At 38.1% G+C, this 26,672-nt stretch overlaps 1 protein-coding gene across 4 annotated transcripts in view; it reads right to left on the minus strand.

Annotated features, from left to right (window-relative positions):
- LOC135476839 (protein phosphatase Slingshot homolog 1-like) overlaps positions 1-26,672 on the minus strand; it is a 78,295-nt gene that overhangs the window by 49,746 nt on the left and 1,877 nt on the right. For 2 of the 4 annotated variants that reach the window (XM_064756979.1, XM_064756976.1), the window contains exon 2: positions 8,617-8,666. In XM_064756979.1, the coding sequence (XP_064613049.1) occupies positions 8,617-8,666 (50 nt within the window). Of the gene's footprint in view, positions 1-8,616; positions 8,667-11,113; positions 11,239-26,672 lie in introns of those variants that run through there. The other 2 variants (XM_064756977.1, XM_064756980.1) reach the window with 2 other exon arrangements.

Here is a 26,672-nt window from a genome sequence, read left to right on the forward strand (position 1 = left end):
TCTGCAAATAAAACATGTCTGGTTTTCTGTCATTTTGTCCAGACAACAGGATCACCAGTAATGTACTGCTTGGGACACAAACAATGTATCAGAAAACACTACTCCGTTTTAACACAGCATTAAGGCCAGTGTCCGACTAAGACACTTTCCCAGACCCATCTCCATGCCTTGATCCACCAGGATAATTCAGTGTTGATGATGGTAAATAATAAAATACTATATTCATGGAGACTTCGTAAAACTGAATTTTCCACCTTTCCTTATCAACAGTAACGTATACTGTACACGAACAATTCAAAGTTACATCAAACTTGATATTCCATTTGTTCTTTGGAATTTGCTCTTTTGGAAAATACACCCAGAGTGCTTGGGTGAAATACTCCTATGAAGGGGTGAAGCTTCCCACATTAAGTTGGTTTACAGTTTGACACTTCAATACGATTTACTTTAAAAGGTTTAATCTCATGGATTAATCATTGCTTAAAGCCATACTCAAGAACTAAAAGTTGAGAAAGGTAAATCAGAAAGGTAAATGTCTGCATGGTCAGAAGAAATATCTGGTTCTTTTTTGAAGTTCCCAATCACATCAACGTCCTTTTTACTGGAGGATTGTACATGTATATACCTTTGCAACAATTTCTATTGTATTCAATTGCTGTTTACTGGGTTTAAGGGTGCGGGGTCTCCAACTATACAAATGAGGTCGCTAGCTTCTCTGCCCCATGTTTAGATTGGTCCTCTCCCACTGGGAGAGAAGCTGGGGTAGTCTCTCGCCCAATATTGTCTCCGCAGGTGTCAATCCTGTATCATCTAATCAAATAAACGTCACGTCCAGGATTCCCTTCCTCCACTTCCTGTTCTCATGAACATAATTAAATACAAATGTTGGTCAAGTCAGTCAAATATTTCTGTCACCAAAGTAATCTGCTTTATATTTAGAACAAACTTTGAATTTAAAGCTTAATAATTTGACATTCTTTCATAAAATGGTTGTGATGGCAGCTTGTAACGTCTATATACAGATTTACAAGGCACCAAAACACATTTTTAAAAGACAAACCTTTTCAAAACGAAAAAAAAATTAAATCCAAAATTTGCTAAATTTAGTAAAAATGAAAGAAATAAAGAAATGTTCTTCCCAATTAATTCAACCATAACAACGGTGGTACGAAAGTGCCAAATTAGAACAGTTTTACACCACTGGTATTTTGAGAAATCTTATATACACCATGTTCACAAGATTATGCCACGCACAAACAGAAAAGCCCATCCTCGGAGTTGCAAGATGTCATACCAATGTATACGGCCTTTCAGAGTACTGCTATTAAACACACACGTAAGAACCTAAGGCATGTGTCATTTATGTATATGCCACTATAGTAAAGTAAACAATTTGTAGAAGAAAAAAAACCCTCAAATTGGACGGACTGGACAATTAAAATGCAAAGTACACTAAGGTCACTGTACCAGTATTTATACATACAAAATCAGGATAATTGTCAAACTTCTACACAAAAAAATGCTTAATTTCTAAAATAATTTGATACAGGAACTTGCCGATTAGAGATGAATACTTTGATAGCATTCTGAAAGAGGACAATAGGTGTCCCACATCATTCCAGGATGCCTAGGCCATGATCCTCGGTTTGTGATAAAGACTGTCTGTTGGCATCCCATAGATTCCTAGGTTAGGATAACAAAGAAAATATGTTACAAGGACCACGGAAGAATGACAAGGAGCCCAGTTTCCACGGAGATGATGCTGTTTCAATTTGTTCCCACCCAAAATAGACTCGGTATACACGCCTGACCCGGCAGGCTCGTGGAAACGCCAGGTAAAGCTAGCACTGACAAGAGACAAGCTCCTGTGATGGTAATACATTGCAAGAGCACAAAGGCTATTGTAGACAGAGTCAAAAGGTTCAGGAAGACAAAATACACACTTTTACATTCAGTTAAAAAGTAATGATTAGGTAAATGAAAATACAACAACTTCTTGACTTTTGAACTGAATCTAACAGGTGGTTTTTTTTTTCAATCAAAAAAACCCCAGAAATTGAGAAACTCTTATAAAAAAATTTTACACCTCTTTTCAATCAAGAAAACCCCAGAAATTGAGAAACTCTTATAAAAAAATTTTACACCTCTTTTCATAAAAGAGGGAATTTCATATCTAAACATCAGGCTACACACTGATTGGAAAATCCTACCATAATAAATTTGTTTTGGATATTTCAAACCTGAACAGTTTACCTGAAGTATCAATGACGGAGATAGAGTCACTTTTCCTTGTACCATGAACGTCTCCCCTGCACTTTTAATTGCATCCGTACAGTTCTACCCAAGATAAATAAAGTCTATCAGGCTTAATCGTAACAGCTATAAATTCCAAAAGTCCATGAGACCAGCAACAAAGAACTGACATTATACTTGACATGGATTTCAAGGATTTGCATATAGTACTTGATGACTGGATTAAGCAGTCATATCTGGCTTCTTCACACTGATGAGTTCTAAGAACGTTCAAAATGGACTTTGCCCACTACTCAACCATGTATTATTAGACACGTGAAATTGCACGTACTTTTCTTTGAACTAATACATGGATTTATTGGTGAATAACATAGCTCCGAGGGACCTTTTGATGATGGTTTATAGTGTCAGGGGTGAATCAAATTGGGGTGACTACATTTAGTTCATAAACCGTTCTTGTCAAGTACAGGTAACTGACAAACTTAAGGCCCTCATACAAAGCCTCACCCCTCCAAATGGATTAGGGGAATAAGAGGTCAGATGTTTGGGATCTCAAATAAAACAAATTTGACATTTCTGTGTTTCTTTGCATATACAAAAATGGTGAAATTGACAGATTTGAGAATAAAATGATTCCAAAGAGACACACAGGCATTCACCAACAAATTTTTCAGTCGTGACGAGAAGTCATTAGGTGCAGTCATTTAAAAGTCCACGACAACATATGGTGAAGAGATACATGACCAGGGTAAATAACATAAATACTTTCTGGGAAATAGGCACACTCAATGTGCACTTGAACTACAGCATTGCTTTCAATTTAGCTTCATTCAACGGACTCTGCATTAAGGTGAACACGTTCACACAGGGAGGCCAGCCATAAGCTGAGCTTAGTGTCATTAGAGTTATCTCCCTTGAATCCATTACCACGTCATCTGCAAACTGTACTTCTTCCACCTCTTATAAAAATCACACAAATTTTTAAAAAATGTCATAAATACATCATAAACACATTCATATACACTGTGGTGTCTGCGTTCTTGTACTAAGAATAGGTCACTGAAGAATCTAAGAAATATTTGTATGACATCTGATCAAAAATGCAAAAAAAATGAAAAAATTGCAAATTATAACACCCTTTTTTCTATTACTTTTTCGTGAATTTTTTTTTATATTCACTATCAGGACAGGCACCATGAAGGAGTGAAAGGACTGGACAACAACACACTATGTCCAAGAATGAATGTACTGAAAATTTCAAAAATAAAAATTCCCAAAGTTGTCTACAAAAAAAAAACTGACCAAGGACTTGAATGTCTTATGTTAATTTGTTCTCAGAAATTTTTCAACCTTCAACATCTTAAAAAATGGGGCTTTGACATACATGTACTTCATCATTTTTTTACACAATGTGACAAAAAAAGCAAATTCATACATTCATTAAGCTTCATTTACATTCAATAAATAAAACACTTTGGTAATGGTCTCTGATGTAAAATTTCTAATAAAGCACTAGTCTTGTATGGAGATCCCTATTGTCATAATACAAAACCATGCAGTGTAAGTCAAAATAATCCTGAAAAGAGCGGCGGTATGCAACTGTTTGCCAAAAATGTCCATCACAACAGTTAACGATGCATGGTCATAACTTTACAGTCTGTTTGGAAGTATATGGAATGTTGTCCGTTAGGGAGTTGACTGAGAGTTTGAAATGCCTGAAGGAAACTGACTGCGCCTCAACAAACAGGCCAGTGGACTGATGAGGATGTAATTATAGCAGTGGACACAACATTTGTCACTCTTAATGGCTCACAGGGCCATCGCGGGTCACAACTTAGTCGCCCCCACCGTGTCAACAGGAGTGGGTGTACAGGTCATGTCTTCACTGCATGACCCGAATGAGAGGTCAAAAGCCATCTCACCTCAGGTAAACCCCGGCAAAACAGGGGAAGTTTGATGTAAACAGTGGACAGTCATAGCATATGTGGTGGGTCGAAAGAGGGAGCTTACTGGTTATGATTGATTATCCTCAGACCAATGAAAATGCATCAAACAGGGAGTTAAGACAGTATTTATACTCAATGCAGCTGATATACAGATGTGCAGAACACCAAATTTTCAAAACAAGCGAGTTCTAAGTAACTAAATATCCATGTCACAGCTGTTTTTTTTTTTTTTGTTTTTTTTTTTATTTGTACATGAATGAATAATTATGGCTTTGTGCCAAAGTAGCGATATTTCAGTGATATTGTTTTGAGATTTTGGAAAAGATAATGTTCATAAATTCAGCACTTCCAACTTGAATTAAATTCTGACCTATTTAATTATCTATTTGATTGTTGCTCAATAGCACACTCCAAAATGTGGACTAATGTTGACAATAGCAGTTAATTTCATAATGGAGAAAACTGAACAGCCCGGCATAACCAATGCCATTTGGCAAGTTGCTGATAAATTCTCCCCACATGTGACACAGATACGCACAAACTACTGGTGGAAGATTGCCACTTGCAATGAACGCTATGCTGCCTCTAACAGCCACCTGAGTGTGGTCAATGAGATTATTGTCACTAATGCAACGCATGCCGTGAGAGTGGGAAAATCCAGAGCTACATGTATAACGTAAAAATCCAATGAGTAGCCTCACAAAAGTACATGCAGGTTCCATCACCTGAGGCAGTCTTTTCAGATCGCTCTATCCACCTAACGCCCCTTTATACACCTTTTCTCTGTTTTCAACGCTTGGTCTATCAGCTTAGACTTTGACTGGCATATCTCGGGCAGGTGTAAATAACCCTGGTAAAGACAGGGCTTAACTTTTGGACCAAGTCAGGTAGAAATTCCACAAATACCAACAGAGCCTGCTGAATAGCCACATGGGTGTGGCGCTTGTCAACGGACACACGCAACATGACAGAAGCCTTCTGATCTGGTCCCCACGCCGTGCAAGGTTAGGGAGGACTTCTAAGACTTGTGCACCCTCCCTCCACAGTCTCTGAAGTGTCCACACATTATAACTTGTTTGAGTGATATTTAGAAGTCGGGTCGAAAGTACACTGAACAAGGCATTCTTATGTGTATACAACTTCTTGGTTTATTAACACTTCACTTGATAACGACGTTAGTAACTACATCAAAACGTCACGTTAATAAACCAAGAAGTTGTATATCCACAAGAATGCCTTGTTCAGTGCACACATTATGAAGTTAACATATATTATTATAAACATATTTTTGAAAGAACGTTTATTTGATAACGTTTATCCTGATATTTGTGTGTGTTATCGATGTTTTTAACACCTGAAGTAAGGACTAGACTTCTAAACAAGTTGCAGTAAATTTGGATGACGTTTCTTGCTCACTAGTGTATTTAATAGCTTCGTGACCCACATGGCCAGAGTCATAAATTCTACATGTCTCTGAAATCATTAAACCCCTGAGTCAGAAGACTATTACCATGTTTACTTCTGCAGAAGTCCGACACCAAGTCCACCCCCTTGACCTCATACCTGACCAGGTCTAAATACAAGCGATTAGATTCATTAAGTCACACAGGTGAGCTTTTTAGCACCACTCAAGTATTAACATGACTTCATGAATGTATATGATTATCAGTCTTCCATACCGAGACTCTAAAGCCTTTAGCACTGTGTAATTTTTTTTTCTAACTTACAGAAATATTAAACTCTCATGAGCTATGGGAGAAGTATTAACAATTATACCTTTCTTGCATATCAGACAATTATGATTTAATTATTTATCTGATTGGTGTTTTATGCCGTACTCAAGAATATTCCACTCATACGACGGCCAGCATTATGGTGGGTTTAAACCGTACGGAGTCCGCAGGAAACCCACGACCATCCGTAGGTTGATGGCAGACCTTCTCACGTACGCTAATTATGAGCCTATATTTATTTATTGCCTAGGCTGCGCTTAAAAGCCAGTTTTCACCTGCATATGATGGCACTTGAGCATTTGTACCATAAAAAACAGACTAGTAAGTCTTTTAACAGAGACCATATTCCATATTCTGTTCATTAGATATACACTAGGTTATTTCAACTTTAAATTTACCACAAACCATTTTTTTTTTTACTTTTCCCCCTTGGCAGAATGAAATGTTCTCACAATCTGACAATCTTTCCAATTCATTTTTTCTTTATTGTTGATTTATTCTATTGTTATTAAACACTATATTCTATAATACAAATACATATACACATACATGTGAGATGAGCTCAAACACTATTTTGATTTCAGTAAAATGACTATGCAACGTCAGCCACCAATCTGATTTTATCACAGATGACATAAGAGACACGTGAATATACAAGAATGACACGCAAAATCTTAAGCACAAAATACTGAAACCAGCTGTCATGAACAGAACATTGAACTCTTCCCATAAATACTGCAAATGATACGTGCATTCAGCTGGCAGGAGCGACTCCGGGTAATAATGGTTTTTGTCCCGTGTCCAAATACACGTAGTATGACAGTTTTATTTCTGGCGTAATATTATCTGACATCAGCCACATGGGACAAAGACAGGTATAATAATAGCTATCTCTGTTTGCTAACAGTCATCAAGCGGTAAAAACGAACAGAGCCATAAAAACAAGTACACACTTGTTCATACTTCCTGGTTTGATTTGACCGAAGGTTTAAACCTATAATCATTGTTTCATTTCTACAATGAAGTTTCATCGTCAATTTTTTCCCCCCATCTATTTCTTTTATTTGACTCAGGCTGTGATGAAAGTATTCCAATTCATTGTTGAATTAACTTGACAGTTTTGCCCATGCATGTAAATATCAACAAATTATCCAAAATATTTTACCTTGCCTGACCCAAAACTAAAGAATACGATGAAGTGTCCCTTGCACCATACATATGTGGTGTTTGTTGGCTGTTGAAAATTTTTCAACAGTCAGGTGTATAAACTGAGAAAACCAGAGTGGGCTGAAAAACTGGCTGGATTTATTAAATACAGCTGTAGCTGAAATGTTGAGCGCAGGATTTGATCCAGCAAACCCAGTGACAGTAAGACCAATCGTAAGAACTATCGCCAGCGAGCAGATCAATGCTTTACAGTTTCATGTTCGCATCCATCCAGCCTATGTGATTGTTTTATAAACCACAACTGTGACACTCTGACAAGTGTGTTTTTTTTTCCTTACTGTGCAAAGAAATAACCTACAAGAACAATCAATACTGACGCCTGTCCTTCCATCACAGTTAGCATGTAATTAATGATGTGATGCCTGATTAATTTAGATGACTGCTAGAGGGAACACATCACACATCGTTATGTCAGGTGGAAGTGGCTTGAGAGTAATTAGCAAAAACTTGACAAAATCTCAATTTCACTTATACCCAGTGTGTATCGAATACAGGGTTTTTCGCATGTCATCCTGAGCCTAGCTCATTACACACAACAGCCATTTTGAAACAATATTAACATGGGGTAGCATCTGTGACATGGCAAAGGCTGTGGAATGATGTCAAATACAAATTATTAAATAAAAACTACAATACAAAAGGCTATCAGGATAGGATCAAATCTAGAGCCATTTTAGTTTGGGAAAACATAAACTGTTGGGCGCCCAAACTAATCAAGCTGTATTAATGTTTACAAGTAAATTGAACTCAAACATATGATGGTTAATACCCTGAAAAAACTAGTTTTCATACAAATTTCTTTCATTCACAGAATCTAAAGTTCTCAGAAAGCATCACTTTGAGCTGTATTTAATCAAATTTCACAATGTCACCATTAAAGTCTGGCATCGGAACCATCACTGTGTTTTCCAGATAGAGCCCTATGCCATTGTATGATATCCGAACAGAACAATACAGGGAATGATATGTCAATTTAAACATCCATGTTATAGATGACATCAAACAATGAACACCTTAGAACTGAAAAGGTCCATATCGTTTGCAATTACTCATCGAGTACAGCAGGCGCAATATTACATTAGTTGTTATTACATGCTCTTCCCTTAGTCTGAAATAGACATAATACATGTATGTACAGGTAGGATGTCTAAGACTACCGTTATCACTGTTATTCCTAATGTGTGTTTCACAACTGTTCTTATCGACGCCCATTTCAACAAAATTTATCGATTTATCATATGGTAACTTCCCCCCCCCCCCCCCAATGACACAAGTTCACAAGCATCTTAGAAGTTCACAATTTGAATTTTTTTTTTGAAACAAAGTCTTCTGCGAGTCAGAAAGATTTTTTTAAATATCCAATAATGAGATGATTATAACTAACGTTGATCAGGTAAGCTCCTCAGGAGGGCAGAGTTTAGAGACACAATCAAGCAGCAGGTACTAAGAAAACTTACCTTCTCTGTCGCAGAGGTGAACGATCCTCCTCAGCCGTGGCACCCCCATCCTGCGAAAAAATATACCAATCAGGGTGATTATACAGGATTCAGGGGCAAATTTCACGCTGACATGTCATGAATAAATGGAAACTCATCATTTCTCAATGTCACATTTACTTACTTTAGATCAAGAGTTAATAGTTAACAAGAACAGTGCTTAATGTTCAAGAAGAATATGATCTTGCTTTATGTTATAAGCAATGATTGGAAACCCAGTAAGAATCACCTCTCAATGTGTATATCAGGTGGGCATAAAAAAATGGGCTGTACTTTGACACTCAGTATCTCCGAAACCCTCTGACGTAAGCTTCTAAAAATTTACACACTCAAAAGCCATTATGTCCTGTCATGACACCTGACAGGTGATGCAATGTGGTTTTAATTTGGCAAATACATGTATATGTGGGCAAAGTCAGTTATATATTAAAAACTCTGCAAAATAAGACTACAACAAGGCAAACACCCGGAATAAACTATTGACATAAGTATTTGATTGGAGTTTCAACGCAGTACTCTTGAATTTTTCACTTACAATGGCCAATGGCGGTCAGATTTTATACCATGTGTGAAAATGAGAACATTGAGTGAATGCTTGGGGTTTAATGTCGTACTTAACAATTTTTCAGTGATATGACGACGAAGGAGTCCTTAGAGTGCATGTATGTGTAATGTGCCTCTGTGTTGCAGGACGGATTTTCACCCCTCTTTTACACTGCATCCAGTGCTGCTTCACTGAGACGACATACCAAAGGCAAGTAAGTCGCCCCAAACGAGCCAAATGAGAACTGCACAATGTGGGAAGTGAGAAATTAGTCATAATGACTTTTCTCACTTTCACACAATGACTCATTGTGTGAAAGTGAGAAACTGGTCAATGTGTGGAAATGAATAAACTGGTTAATGTGTAGAAGTGAGAAACTGGACAATGTCTGGAAGTGGGAAACTTTCCAATGTGTGGAGGTGAAAAACTGGTCAATGTGTGCAAGTGAGAAACTGGTCAATGTGTAGAAATGAGAAACTGGCCAATGTGTGGAAGTAAGAAACTGGACAATGTCTGGAAGTGACAAACTGGACAATGTGTGGAAGTGAGAATCTGGACAATGTGTGGAAGTGAGAAACTGGCCAATGTGTGCAAGTGAGAAACTGGTCAATATGTAGAAATGAGAAACTGGTCAATGTGTGCAAGTGAGAAACTGGACAATGTGTGCAAGTGAGAAACTGGACAACATGTGGAAGTGAGAACCTGGCCAATGTGTGGAAGTGAGAAACTGGCCTATGTGTGGAAGTGAGAAACTGGCCTATGTGTGGAAGTGAGAAACTGGTCAATGTGTAGAAATGAGAAACTGGACAATGTGTGCAAGTGAGAAACTGGACAACATGTGGAAGTGAGAAACTGGTCAATGTGTAGAAATAAGAAACTGGACAATGTGTGCAAGTGAGAAACTGGGACAACATGGGAAGTGAGAAACTGGTCAATGTGTAAAAATGAGAAACTGGCCAATGTGTGCAAGTGAGAAACTGGACAACATGTGGAAGTGAGAAACTGGTCAATGTGTAAAAATGAGAAACTGGCCAATGTGTGCAAGTGAGAAACTGGCCAACGTGTGGTGGAATGTGTTGAAGAAATATGGCTGATTTACATCTGAAGGACAGAATTCACCAAAGTTCTACCTGTACATGTAAGCTGAATGATGCCAACTCTACACTCTGTCCTGTAACCTATTCTGCATATCCAGCCCCATTAGACACACAGAAAGATTAAGTTTCAGTTTTGAAGTCGCACACTTCGGTTTCTGCGTTGAAAATAATTAATTCTTGAATACATGTAGTTATCTTTTGTTCAACCTGGCATTTCACCAAATCTACATGCAGCACAACACGCTCTGCTATAACTGACTGTGTTTAACACTACGCATTCATGTATGCAGTACCTGTGAGAAGCTGAAAAGTCTCTCTCAGAGTAAAGTGAATATAACACTGTACACCAAGTAAAATTCACATAAAACAGAAAATTTATGATGCATGCACACACAAAGTGTATACAGGTTATCTCTGCTCATTGGAAGTTCTCTAAAATTCTGAGAAGTTACAGATTAATTTTTGCACTGTGTGTACTTCACAAAGATTTGTAACTATGTAGTAGTCAACTTGTCAAGCAAATTTCTTTAATAAATGAAAATACAAGCTTAAAGAACTACAGTTCTTATGATGTTTGTCCACAGGTATGGCACCATGAAATAAAATTTTTAGATATCAAAAAGAAGAAAAAAAGATCTCTCGTACCATGACATACATGCAGTGTGCTACTTTAGATGAACTTGAGGTGAAATACAGTATTTATAAAATGTATATATCGTTGTATATCATATACACAACCCTGAAATATCAGCTGCATTAAGACCTAAACTATAACAGACTTCTAGTTGAAGCACACTGTACATATACATCAGCCTACCGTGTTGAGCCACATGTGAAGGACCGTCATGACTGACCCATCTCCACAAAAAATAGTCCCTCATCATTTTGTGAAAAATTACAGGCATCCACATGTTGCCTGACCCTGCCCTTTCTATGTTGAACATTAGGCTCCATAGCTATGGTAATAGTCCCCTGAAACAATCCTTATCTAACTGACCAGCCTCCCCGGTGCTGTACCATGTAGCATGACCTAAACTGGTATAATCTCCATAATGTTAGCCCTGGTATCAGCAGCTACTCTTTAAGGCCAGTGTTGACACAGAGGCTGTGGGCTCCTCCAGTAGGGGACTGAGCTGTGTCTCAGCATATATAACATACCTGCTGGTCTACCGTAAACACAGTACCAATCAACCACACGTACTAGGTGGCCGACTAGTGCTGGACGTCCTAATTTCTCAACATCCGAACATATTATTAAAGCATCCTAGTTCCAAAACCCAGGACATGAGAACTAATGCATACTGTATCTAAGACTAGTTGAGTGTCTAAGGTCCTTGCATTTCAATGTTTAAAATGTGCACGATGCAGGCTCAAACCCAGCCTGGGAAAAAAAATTTGTAGATCCTCTGATCCACAATGCCTGCTGAGCTATGGTGGCAATAAGAATTATTCATTATTAAGTTCATTATTAACACACCAAAATTCTATCACCAGCACTGCAGTTTCATCTGCCCGTAAAACTAAATGTCTAAATACATGTGTCAGTCAAAATTTTTTGATCATGATTTTAAACAACAATGAAATAAATTTATGAATATACTTTGGACCTGCAAACTATCCTCATTTTATAGCCTCTGGGCATGTATATCATCCTCATTTCTCAAGTTACAGACATGTGTCCTCATTTCTCAGTCTATCAACATGTCCTCATTTCCCAGTCCTTCAACATATATCCTCATTTCTCAATCTAAAGTCATGTATCCTCATTTCTTATACTATAGACATGCATCTTCATTTCTCAATCTACATACATGTATCCTCAATTCTCAAGCTATAGACATGTATCCTCATTTCTCAGGCTACAGACATGTATTTTTATTTCTCAGGCTACAGACATGTATCTTTATTTCTCAGGCTACAGACATGTATCCTCATTTCTCAAGCTACAGACATGTATTCTTATTTCTCATGCTACAGACATGTACATGTAGCCTCATTTCACAATTTATAGACATGTATCCTTAATTCTCAAGCTACAGACGTATTATTTCTCTGGCTACAGACATCTATTCTCATTTCTCAGGCTACACACATGTATCCTCAATTCTCAAGCTATAGACATGTATCCTCATTTCTCAAGCTACAGACGTATTATTTCTCTGGCTACAGACATCTATTCTCATTTCTCACGCCACAGACATGTACATGTATCCTCATTTCTCAAGTTACTGATATGTATCTCAATTCTTAAGCTAGAGACATACAGATTATCTTCATTTCTCAAACCTCTTGCATTTGTATTTTATGGTAGATAGCATTTGTCTCAATCTTCTGGTAAAAGTACACATGGAAATTCAAACACCATTGGATCTTTTTATTAAAAGATACAAAGTTAAAGACTTGTAAAAGCAGCAGTAAAAGTCAATCCAACTTTGAAACTATCCAGATCCCACTTCTCATGGATGTTATTCTCCTGTCCGCCAGCAGACATTTGAGGATTTTACCCTCATAATTGCCGTATAAAATCGATGCCACATGAACAAAGTTATGTCACAAAGACAAGTAAACAGAGAGTTTCTGCCAGACAGGTCAGATTTACACTAGCTGTCAAAACTTGTTTACATCTTCCACAGACCAGCCCAATTTCCTGTGTGTTACTCCAGGGACTATCGGCATCCCCCAGATGGAGCTTTGCGAGGCAGGCAACCAGAAGGGTATGCCACCGGGGGAAACGCGCCAGCAGAAGATTGTATAAGCCCTGTGTATTCCCCCTTCCTGGAGACAAGTGCTCCATTATCCGATATATAAAGTGACCTATTACCAGAGACCATGTGTGTGTACATACCGAACGTCAACCAGTGCAAGGGTATATGTTTACAGACTACTTGCACACGCTGTAGCAACACAAAGTACAACTCTCAATTACAGCGCCAGACCATTAAACCATTTATTACGGGACACAATACACTGCTCGTCATTTTTTTTATTACGCTACATAAAGTTTGCTTTCATAAGCTGGCCGATTTTCACTGCAAAGTATAATTTTAAAGGCAACTAAACTTTAACCTTTCAAATAACTATTTAGAGCTTTGAAAAGTGAAGGATACATACATGTATATGTGTATCAATAGAAAGAAATGAAAGGGAAAAACCTAAAACATTACATTGCAAATTCCTAGCTCACTCCCTTAAAAGATTTCAAATTTCCAGGCTTTTTCAAAAATTCCTGATTTTCCTGTCCTTTCAAGGCCTGGAAATGTTACTTTCAAACTCCAGGTTTTTCAACTTTTTCAAGGTTTTACGACCTCATAGGAACCCGGTAATTCATCTGCCAATCCTTTTTATTTTATTATTTTGCGATTTAATTAAATAGTGTACTTTAATTGAAACCTACTGAAAATATGACATAGAATTACACTTAGTGGACAATTCACTTAAACTCTGGAATTTGAATAGGCAAACAGTATTTACCTTTCCCTTCCCCCAGCACAAAAATACACATCTCAAGACCTAATTCTACAACGTTAAAATTTCACCAACTTAAAATTTTATACGAAATCTTGAACACTTAAGAATTTAGGAAAGTGTCCTAATGCATGAATATCTGGCTATTTATCAAATTAAACTTTAATAGCAGCAGAAATCTACGCTATAGATACAGATTTCAAATTATAACTTAATTCAAATAGCTATGTGGAATTTGCATCTGTGCGATAAGAAAAAGGTTAACAACTTACACGATCAATTAAGTTAATCGAGTAATTCGTATAATTAGTCCAGTAATTCATTAGCCCATATAAATCACTTATACTGTACATTTACATGACGTGGACGTCCCCTCAAATCTGGCAGCACAAGTAAGCTAATACCTGTAGGTACATGGTAAACTACATGTATGTGTAAACATATGTGTAAAACATGTATGTGTGAACATATGTGTAAACATACGCGTAAAACATGTATGTGTAAACATGTGTAAAACATGTATGTGTAAAGATATGTGTAAAACATGTAGAATGTAACAGCGGATTGGCATCATCCCTGATGATAAATACAGCGGTGGGTTACGGGAATGTGTTCAGGAGGGTGATACAAGAACTTGCGGGCTTTCCATCAAATTATTGTACTGTACACGTACGTCCTTCACAGAGGAAAAAAAAACTCAGCAAAGTGTAATTAATCACTAAATAAGGCCAAACATAAAACTTGTTCTTTGCACAAAACCAAAACAGGACCCTACCATGTTATATCCTTTCTCCTATTTACTTAACATACCTGAATGTTTCAGGCCAGACCCAGAAAATTTCACTTCCGTAAACAAAAGGAAACCACAACAGCTCACCAGGTACATCATGTACGTGATACACTTCATGCTACCTCACCAGGTACATCACGGATCTGACACATTTCCTGCTACCTCACCAGGTACATCATGTACATGATACACCTCCTGCTACCTCACCAGATACATCATGTACCTGATAAACCTCCTGCTACTTCACCAGGTACAATCACGGATCTGACAACATTTCCTGCTACCTCACCAGCTACATCACGGATCTGACACATTTCCTGCTACCTCACCAGGTACATCATGTACCTGATACACCTCCTGCTACTTCACCAGGTACATCACGGATCTGACACATTTCCTGCTACCTCACCAGCTACATCATGTACCTCATATAACCTCCTGCTACCTCACCAGCTACATCATGTACCTCATATACCTCCTGCTACCTCACCAGCTACACCATGGGCCTGACACATTTCCTGCTATTTCACCAGGTACATCACCGACTGATACACCTCCTGCTACCTCACCAGGTACATCATGGACCTGACACTCCTGCTACCTCACCAGGTATATCATGGACCTGATACACCTCCTGCTACCTCACCAGGTACATCATGGGACCTGACACATCTGCTACTTCACCAGGTACAACACGGATCTGACACATTTCCTGCTACCTCACCAGGTACATCATGTACATGATACACCTCCTGCTACTTCACCAGGTACATCATGGACCTGATACACCTCCTGCTTACCTCACCAGGTACATCATGGACCTGACACACCTCCTGCTACCTCACCAGGTACATCATGGACCTGACACACCTCCTGCTACCTCACCAGGTACATCATGGAACTGACAAACCTCCTGCTACCTCACCAGGTACATCATGGAACTGACACACCTCCTGCTACCTCACCAGGTACATCATGACCTGACACTCCTACTACTTCACTACATACACCATGTACTGACACATCTCCTGGCACCTCACCAGGTACATCACACACTTACAGCAAATTCGTGTCACTTCTAGCAAATTCAAGTCGGGGCAATGTTACACAAATAATTTTCCAAGCGGCCTATGGTCGTGATTAACCCCATTCATATACATGCATGTATGCATAGAAAAATGAAACGGTTGCCATGGAAAAGTGGATCAAAATACAAAATGCGGACATTATAAATACTATTAGCATCCTATTAGTTCCATACTTCAGGTTAATTAATCTATTATAAGAACAAACTGAGTCTTTATGGAGGAGCTTTAATCCACATAATTGTGAAACGCCATGAAATACATTCTTTTGTGTACTTCAGTTCATCAACAAAACTGACACGGATATGCACCAAATTTCGATGTTAATATAAATTAAAGCTCGCTGGTGTTATAAAAGAAGATCATTTTAAATGAATGCTGCTTTAATTGACATCCGCTAAACTAAATTTATAAACATTTTTCGAAATAAAAGGACAAATTCACAGAGGCTATAAAGTGACAAAATTTATGAAGCTCTCTGTAGAATATATTATTCAAATTACAACTTACTGTCCAACTAAATTTCATGAAAAGCGAGTATGAAAGCCACAACTGTCCAAAATTTATTTATTTCTTTGAAGTATAGACGAAGTATGCTTCACTTATAAACCTGTAGTATTGTACAAACAAGTTCACTGGTAGAGAAAAGACAGCGTTTTAACAGAGAGAAGCAGGGTGGGAATTTCCCAGCCAACTTCATGTTACAGTTAGACCTACCTAAAGTAGCCATAAGACAGCTCTATCACTTATTCCCAGCAAGGCTCTAAGATTAGTAGAGATGAGGGAATTTTGGGAACCAAACCCTTCATTGCCAACATTGCCAAAATGAAAAGCCATGCCAAAAAAAAATTTATTTACATTAAGAAGCCCTCATTGGTCAAGTTATTTATTGAGTTCTCCTCACGAGACAAAAGGCTCTTCACACTGCTACGACACCAATGAGCTGTTCTCACTGAAACAGTTCATTGCAGCTCAATAACATCCATCAAGCGGATTTTCCGGTAACTGGAGAGAGAGAGAGTACATTTAGTTTCCTGGGATGTCCAGGGATTTACACCGATTTCCTCTGCCCCTAAATCTGCCGTTGTACCAGAGAAAAATTTGTGATTTGTGATTAAACACCAGTTTAATTAATTAAAAAATAAATCGCTGAAGACTTACTTCCTCCTGAATGATGCACTGCCTAAAAGTTTCAGTGCGTGACAATACAAATGGTAGGATACCTCGCTACATCAGTTACATGCAAACAGTGCTCTACGAAAAGCTTTCTCCTTGTAGATCAGTATTTCTACAAACATATACATGTGTATGCACAATGTACATATATATGCATCCATTTTTTTCATTTCATTTGAATTGTTTAAATTTTCTTTATTCACTTATTTATTTATCTGACTGGTGTTTTACGCCGACGCAAGAATATTTCACTTATAACATGACGGCCAGCATTAGGGTAGGAGGAAACCAGGCAGAGGCCAGGGGAAACTCACAACCATTGGTGAGCTGCTCCTGGGTCATTAGTGTGCTAACCAACTAAGCCATGGACGCCCCGTTTAGATTTTAAGACCATATATGGTAACAAACATCATAGCCATTGGTTTTTTGTTTTATTTTATTTTATTTAAAATGATAGCAACTTGCCTAGTACATACAGATTCTAAAAAACAAGCTCTAAATGGCTGGCAAAAATTTAAAACTATCAAACCATAGCTGGATTTGAAACCATTTCCTCAATGGTGAGAGTCTAAAGTACCATGCTCCCTTTCACATAGGTTTTATCAGTTGTGAAATCATGGTTACGACCTGTAGACCCATGAAGCTTTCATACTTGGGAACTATACTGGCCCTGAGTTCAGGCTCAGTGAACCACTTAAACGTTGTTGTGTAGTACATACACACTGCCATGATTGTCACTTCCTGCTTTTTGTCACTGAAAATCAATCTGTATTCACAGTGAAGGTCTGACCTGGATATATATACATACATATGTATGTGCGTGCGTGTGGGTGTCCTCACTGCCAGCTAGTTGTCTGGAGTATCAGGCATGTACCACAAATACCATGTACTCCATGAGAACCTGTCAACATATAATCTGTATGCTAACATGTACTGCTATATGCAAAAGGCATTTCGGGTAACATCACATGTTTGACGCTCTCATTTTCTTAAATATCTTAAGTCTGGAATTCTATCAGTAATGCTTTTATAATACTACGCGAGGCCAATTCTCAGCCTAAATCACTTGATATGTTTAGTACAAGCACATTACTACCCTATACGACCGAAAAATTTTATCCATGACTAAGTTGCTCATTTTTCCAGATTCTGGGAGTTCTATTGATTTTAGAAAGGTGCTTTGACAGATGTTTGGAAGGTAAGATGATATTCCACTGGGGAAATGTAACTTTTAGCACGTAATACATCATAACATTTAGTTGCCTCTATATAGAATACTCTTTTGAGGTCGAAATTTTTAGGTCATTTATGGTATAACATAATTTGGATACATGTTAATGCCGAATCAAAATTAGCATTTTCATCCACAAAAAGACTGAATTCTCAATCTCCACCACAAGATTCCTTGAATGATGTTTAAGTACTGTTACAGATTGAGAGTACTGGAGTTCTTGAACCTATTTCTTGAATTCATTTTTTTTGGCTATCAGACGTGTTGATTTTTTTTTTTTTTTTTTTTTTTTTTTGATTGGTGTTTTACGCCGTACTCAAGAATATTTCACTTATACGACGGCGGCCAGCATTATGGTGGGTGGAAACCGGGCAGAGGGGAAACCCACGACCATCCGCAGGTTGCTGCCAGACCTTCCCACGTACGGCCGGAGAGGAAGGCAGCATGAGCTAGTCTTGAACTCACAGCGACCGCAGACTGGTGTTGAACTATACTATGAGATGTAATACTGGGTATGTGACAGCAGTCTTGTCAGAGGATCGAAACAAAGCAGAATAAGAAAGAAACGGGGTTCTATCATCAGAATGACTGGTCGACTTGAAAGTTTTTTTGTTTTATGCAAGATTTTACTCCCTAGTGAGGAATCAGAAAAGGGCTTATGTACTAGTCTGTGTGGGTTTCATGGCAGGGTTGCCATAGCTAATCCTAACATGGACTGAACGTGTTTCAGGTGAGTGAACAACAGGTAACAATATAACAAAGGAAGGATTAAAATACAGATTAAAGGGTTATCATTGGTATGACTTGTATCTCATGCATATAAGCCATTAACAGCTGTATGAGTGATGAAAAGTGTTATATACAATGTATAGGTTAATTAGAATGGATGAAGATAATCTTAACAAACGAAGGCCAGTTCCCATCCAGGAAATAAAATATTGGTCAAAGCATTCAAGGATCTAATTTCCTATAATGTTTTCCAGCCCTTTCACGGATCGTTCAGTTTAAAGACTAGCCAGAGGACCAGTAAGCTGTCCCTCCTCGCTTCAAGGAAGGGGCCTCAGTGGCTCCCTCCTCGCTTCAAGGAAGGGGCCTCAGTGGCTCCCCCCCTTGCTTCAAGGAAGGGGCCTCAGTGGCTCCCGCCTTGCTTCAAGGAAGGGGCCTCAGTGGCTCCCTCCTTGCTTCAAGGAAGGGGCCTCAGTGGCTCAGTTGGTTAGCGCTCTGGTACAGCGTAATGGCACAGGAGCCTCTCACCAATGCGGTGGCGATGAGTTCAAGTCCAGCTCATGCTGGCTTCTTCTCCAGCCATACATGGGATGGTCTGTCAGCAACCTGCGGATGGTCATAGGTTTCCCCCAGGCTCTGCCCAGTTTCCTCCCATCATAATGCTGGCCGCAGTCGTATAAAAAGAAAGACTTTTGAGTACGGCGTAAAACAACAACCAAATAAATAAATAAAAACATAAATGCTTCAAGGAAACTTGCTCTTGTTCTGTGTTCTTGCAGCCAAATTTACTTAGAACTCAGCAAAATCTACAGTGACTGGAATTTCACCTCTTAAGGTTTATGATATAGACTTAATGTTGTAGAGGCCATGCCACCAGCTATGAATCAATCCAGGAACAAATTTAATCAGAGTTTGGCAAACACACTAACATTCAGAGCTTCAAAAGAACCTTTTGCGCCTGTCGGCTTTGATAATGAAAATAGCCCCACCACTCAGAGCGAACAGCAATACCCTGCATGGCTAAAACAAACCATAACCCATTGAACTGAAGCATAAAAGCATGTATCCATCTGACATCTCGCATAAACACACTTTCCATTAAAACAAATGTTATCACCAGGGAAAACCAAATCAAGGGTGTGTGCACCATATTTTCCTGTATTAATGCCCTGTCACAATTCAAATGCCGCACACATTTTTTCTGGGTTTTTTTTGGTATGCATGCAACAATACCTTAAATACAAGTCTGGATTGTATACAGTATGGATTGTGTACAACAGCCTATGTGCATGTGGCTGGTATATCAATCATTCTCCCTCCAAACCTTTGCACGAACATGTTTGTCATATGGATGACACTCTTCTGCCATTATTGGATATTGTGGTAGTTACATATCCAAACAGGCCTTTTACCAAGAGCTCACTAGTCCTAACAGTGACTTCTGGTTACTATGGTTAAAGTGTCACTCCACATTCCATCCCTGGAGAAAAAACAAAAGATCAGCCACCACCCATTTCACTTCTGGCCATTCCACAGAACCTTTTCACAGGCTCACATGGCGGTATTTTTATTTCAGCAACATTTGCAGAACTGATGAACCTGTACTCCATTTTTCTCAACCCACAAAATCTGACCACCATCGTAAATTCCCCCACGGAGATGAAAAACTCCACTGTATGTTGAGAAACACCAACTAAACAAATGTATAAATTAAAAGTTTTCATCGTTAAAATCAACTAAAAAAAAATTACAATAAATAAAATAAAGTATTTTTCCCCAATTTTTTTTCATCTGCAAATTCCTAGTTTCCAATCATTCCCATTTACATGATGTATTACATGTGGCCAAGAACACTCTGTTAGATCATTACCCAGAATTCCTTAGCAAGTAAGCCTGCAAGTAGGATGATCATGATGACACAAAATCCCCAATGATCAAGGTGCAGCCAACATCACCAAGATTGCACACTACTCAAGGGCTTCTGCTAGCATACAAGTACATGCCAGCCAACGAGGGATTACAGTTTACAGGGTTTTTTTTTTGTTCACATCTGCCGAGATCAGCTGTCTGATACAGAGTCTCCATTTATTTCCGGTCTCTGCATGCTTTGTTCTGGTATTGATTGGTTGGTGGAAATGTTTTTATCACCCTACTGTATATATCACCAGCGTAGAACGCAAAAGACAGTCTGAATCACCCAATGATTCACATACTGCCCTCACATCAACCCCATCTGCCACCTAAATGCTTCTACATACCAATTTTCCACACCCTCTAAAAGCTTAATTTGATTTATTCAGATGCCAGTTGACAAAACTGACTCTTCCATTTTATTAAAACATTTTCCTTTTTTTTCCCTCAGAAATTTCTTCTCCCAAAGCTTGATCGATACCAATTTCCATGCATCCCATCACTTTTTTCTCCCTCCTGTTGCATTTCCATTTCTGAGTTGACTGAATGCCTAAGTTTACCACTGATTTATCACCATGTACCATAAATGAAGTCTCGCCAATTTGCCGCAAATATGCATGTATTGAAAAAAAGCTTACATCTGTAATGATTTGCCAACAGGAACCAATGTACCAATAATTATGTTGTCATGTTGTGCTGTTCTCTTACAGGCGTTGCAAGCAGAATGCTTCTTTCAACCACCAATAAAAAGTTAAGGCCAAGTGCAATATTAGCTAGTTTCACATCACTGGTTTCAAAAACAGTCAGCACAGGGGGTACAGTTTGCAACTTCAACTGCTTCTGATACCAATCCACAAATGGGAAGCATAGCAGTAATAATAACAAAGAGGAATCAGAGGGTAACAGAAACCACTAATACATGTACATTGTAAAAATAATAATTCCCTTTTTGATTATCCACTTTTTAAATGATGAGAACACAATGGCAAAGCTATATAAATGTGTTTCGAATAAAATACACACTTAATTCAAAAATTCAAATGGGCCTAGTAGAGGGTAAAAAAAAGGTAGAGCTTCAGTTTTCTGGGACACTAACCAATCCTTCAACTACTAAGCTGCTAAGATGCAACCTTATGCAGTTGACTACTTTGAACCAAGCCATTTGCAAACACCACAACAGGTTAGTGCTTTGCCCCCACAGATATCTTTCTGCAATGGCATGATTGTATCAGAGAAAACCCTGTGACTAATGAGATAACTGCAGGAAAGATCCATGTCGAAAGAAGATCAATCTTATCTTCAGTCAATATCACATTCACGCATGTTTAACAAAGGTTTTTATTAAATTCGCTGATTTTACAGCATACGGAAATAACTAATATCTGACCAATAGTTACACCAGCAAATAACACTGTTGCAAAAGTTGGTAAAAAAAATCATGTGAAACTTCAGGGTGATTTACAGTACATATAAATCCAATAACTTCAAATGAGTTTTCCTGAACTTCTGTACTCTTAATACTGTAATGGTTACTGATCTGTGACCGAAAAATTCCCCAAAGTCACAGGTGATCTATTGTGCATGTTAAACACATGTTTTGATTGATTGGCCTGTAGCTATCGGAAACAATTTTCCTAATTCCTCGTCATTCTCATATATGAAAGAGAAACTTTCAGTGCTATTTACGGACACTTTTAATTTCACTAAAAATATAATTTTATCAGGTCTATGCAGAATAATATTAATGCCTTTAGAATATGCTTGAATAAACAGCCTGCAAACATGTGAATAGGTTGAAGAATTAAAGCCATGACAGCATGTACAGTAACTAATGAAATTATTGAGTGAGGGAGTGAGTGCTTGGGGTTTAACGTCGTACTCAACAATTTTTCAGTCAAATAAGGACGAAGGAGTCCTTTGGGTGTATGTGATGTGCCGCCTTGTTGCAGGACGGATCTCCACCCCTCTTTTATCTAGTGCTGCTTCACTGAGACGACTTACCGAAGGCAAGCAAGCCGCCCTGTCCGAGCCATTATACTGATATGGGTCAACCAGTTGTTGCACTATCCCCTTCATGCTGAAGGCCAAGCGAGGAAGTTACAACTTCCTCTTTTTAAAGTCTTAGGTGTGTCTCAACCCAGTATTGATCCTGGATCTACTGCTCTCGAAGCGTGAAATTACTGAAGAAAACCTCATCTCAGTCAACAACTTTACCTACATGTTTAACAGATGTTTTTTGTTGAATGGCCTGATTGTACATATAGTTATCAAAAGAAACCATGTGACTGATGAAGTTATTGCACGCAAGGTCCACGGCCACAAATATGTGAGCGGCCTTCATATAATACACTATTTGTCCTAAACACACCAGCCAACCAATATAATCAGCAAATGAACCATCGTTCTGAGCCCAAAGTACATAAAAGCTGGATAAGCCCTTTATTTACTGCCCTCATTAGCTGGGGTACTCAGTATCCTTCATATGCTGATAGCTTGTAGAGATTCGGCCAAAAGCTCTTGTCATCTACATGTAGCTAACATGCTTGGCATTTTTGTACTGGACTAAATATGCTTTTTAAATATTTCATGGCCTTGCTAGTTAATGAGCTGGCTCATTGTGACCCGACCACTGAGGTTGGGTGTTCAAATCCAGCTTTCGCTCTTGCAACTATAGTTTTATTAAGTGCCTGGTAAAAAAGGTTGATGGTTTGCTCCAGGCAATCTGGTTTCCTCCAAACCTGACATTTTATGGGAAAAATACTTTAGCACAGCAATAAAATAAATAAATGTAATACCGCAGAAAACCGGGATCTTTGATTTACAAATCTTTCTCAGCTATTCGCTGATCAAAACCGTCCAAATCACGTCACAACAGTGCTGAAGGGCATAAAAAAATATACTTCAATTTGTGCGTTTACATCGTATCACATTTTCTCAAAGTATTCTAAATTTTTTCTTTAACAAATAACTTTATACATGACAGTTACATGAATCATGGTGGCTGGTTACATCACAGTTCAACTAATCAATCACATGCCTCATGCAATCAAGAGCACGGAAACTATTTCCTAGAGCTTCCTGCGTGCAAGTTGCGTTAACTTATGCAAGATAGTATTAAAACAAATCAGGCTTGCACATGTACCCTCACGCTGACAGGTGAATGTTCATATCTCACAAACTATTTAGGAAGTGGCTAGCAATTTTTTTTTTTTTCACGTCCATTGCCAGTACACACATACATCAACATTTGTTTAAAATGTGGCTTAAAGAAAAAAACTCTTATCGTTAACAGTCTTTGAATTATTTTAACTTTCTTTTCTAACAAACACTTTTGGTCCAGGTTAAATACTCCAAAAATAAAGGACCCAAGAATTTCGCAATATTTTTCATACATGTAATCAAAATACGATTATACTTCCACATGTCGACGTGGAATATCAGACCAGTACATTTTTACTCATGGGAATTAATCTTTGGATTAAAGTGTCTGAATCCATTGTCACGGTTGAGTGGTGCAGGGATATCCATGTGTTGTACATATCCAGCCAACCAGAACCAGAGCCATCACACCCGCTTCCTGTTTCTGCAGCACCACAATATATAGTAACTTGAATTCCTCCAGGAAATATCCGCCTGTTTTAACACATTTTCAGCGTAGGTTTGTCACTCGATATGGGAGGGGAAATCATAAGGCCGATTATGTTATCAGAGCCAGGTCTACTCTAGTTTCATAGGCTCTGTCCTTGATGAGATGAGAATGTGTCTTGCCTGTCATGCCTCTTATTAAAGAACTATATATATACATATATATATATATATATATATATACATGTATGTCAACTCTTCAAACCATTCAAACATGTATGAATTTTCTCACTTTTTCCAAACATACTCTACCTACCTTTTTAAACATATTTTTCTAAACCCTTATAAACCTTTTCTATTTACTGGACCTTTTCATACATGTACCCCGCATGTACATATATGTAAATCCTCAAGAATCTTTCTAAACATATCCTATTTTCTAAACCTAGCTGTTCAAATATACCCTAATTTCTTACATTTTCTAATATATATTTTTAACCCACTCATATACATCATTTCTTCGACCACATGCATCTCAACTTTTCCTATCTTTTTGACCTAAGTCTTCTCAGCCATATCCTATTTCCTCCACACTGTTTAAATATATTTTGTAATCTTTCCAAAGAGATACTTTTTTGTGTGCATGCATTTTATGAGCTGTCTGACTACATGTAGTTGTCTGGTACCCAAAACTTGGAATGCAATTTACTCTCAGCGTTATTAGTCAACAGCATCAATATCAATGCGCTGCCTACTAAAATGTTCTATATTTACACATGAAAACCTTGAATAATCGTATATACTAAACAACTGCGTGTATCATCTCTCATTCCCGCACTGATATCCTTCAACAGAGACAGTCCATGGCCCAGTCACTTTAAACATATGCCTCTTACTACATCGTTAGTAGTTTCTCGTGACCTTGGTTGGCAAAACAGACGTGCTACATGCAAGTACGTTAATTACTAATAAATAATTATTCATTACAAAACTTTACATAAATTCCAAGAAAAAAAAATGCTTTTTGAAAGGTCATTACAAAACTTTACATTAATTCCACGAAAAAAAAATGCTTTTTGAAAGGTCAATCCTGATCCCCCATTTGCTTTAATTATTTTCCCGTTAGTTTGTTTGAATGCGCGACGATCATGAGAAAACAAGCAATTAATTAACATTGGCCTTGTAGTTTCATAAATTTAACCACCATTAAATATATTTGATACAGCAAGTATGAGAGGAATGTAGCAGTCTGCTGTCCCCTTCTGGACAGTAAATCATACCCATAATCCCCTTGTCCCCAGGAAGTAAACACTCACAGGTCACATGACCACTCAGATCAAGAGATCGTAGATGTTCTACTTATTCCAAAACTGGATTTACAACAGATCTGATAATCTGCGAATTAAGACGACCTGCTCATAAATCAATAAAAATAATTTACAAAATGTTTTCATTGTTGCAAGATAATTTTAGCTAATAAAACAGTAGTGTGTAAAACACTGTGTCTTTTTATTCCAACTGAAATTGACATCAAAGTGAAAGAAGCCAACTGATAAAACGATGCCATCAGAGTAATCTCTACGAAATAGCTATTGTATTATGGTATGATAAAACATCTTTTTGCCAGCAACCTGTGGAAGGTCGTGGGTTTCTCCTACCATAATGCTGGTCGCCGTTGTATAAGTGAATTATTCTTTAGTACGGCATAAAACCCCAATCAAATAAATAAATAAAATACATATGCTGGGAGACATTGTGTTTATTTATTTCAATGACTAGAACTTAATGCTGTACTATTACTGACTTAACTTACATGATCACTGAGTCAGTCAGAGGCTATGGAAATATCTGGCGATCAATAATCACCATGTAAACCCATATTTACCAAACAACCCCGTAACAAATTTATCCCACAGAAAACGTAACAATTCAGCATGGACGACCCATCACGAAAGCCGCTGACGATGGATTCATCAGTGAATCACTTTAAGAACGTGACACTTTCCATGACGGAACAAGCCGAACAAATGGTGGTAACCTGGTGGCAACAGACACATATGGCATCGGCCTCACTGAGTACCTTACAAATATCATATGATTGTCCACATACACGTACCATCACAGGCATACCTTCCCATTAAAATTGTTAACCCCATGACACCGAAGCACCTCCCCCCAAAGTTACCCCCACCAACAAAAAAAAGAAAACTCTTAGCAGAATCTGCAATAAACAATACAGGACAAAGGAAGCTTCACGTTTAAATGTATGTACTTTGGAAGTACAGCATGATCTGTTATCTTACATTTCAAGATCCCATGTACATTATGGCACACTGTTCATATGAAATGTTGGCATCAATTTTAGCGTTTGTTGCATGTGGCCTAAAATCAAAGTGTTCACATGTAA

This window comes from Liolophura sinensis, chromosome 10, assembly GCF_032854445.1.
Source record: "Liolophura sinensis isolate JHLJ2023 chromosome 10, CUHK_Ljap_v2, whole genome shotgun sequence".
In the NCBI taxonomy this organism is placed as follows: domain Eukaryota; kingdom Metazoa; phylum Mollusca; class Polyplacophora; order Chitonida; family Chitonidae; genus Liolophura; species Liolophura sinensis.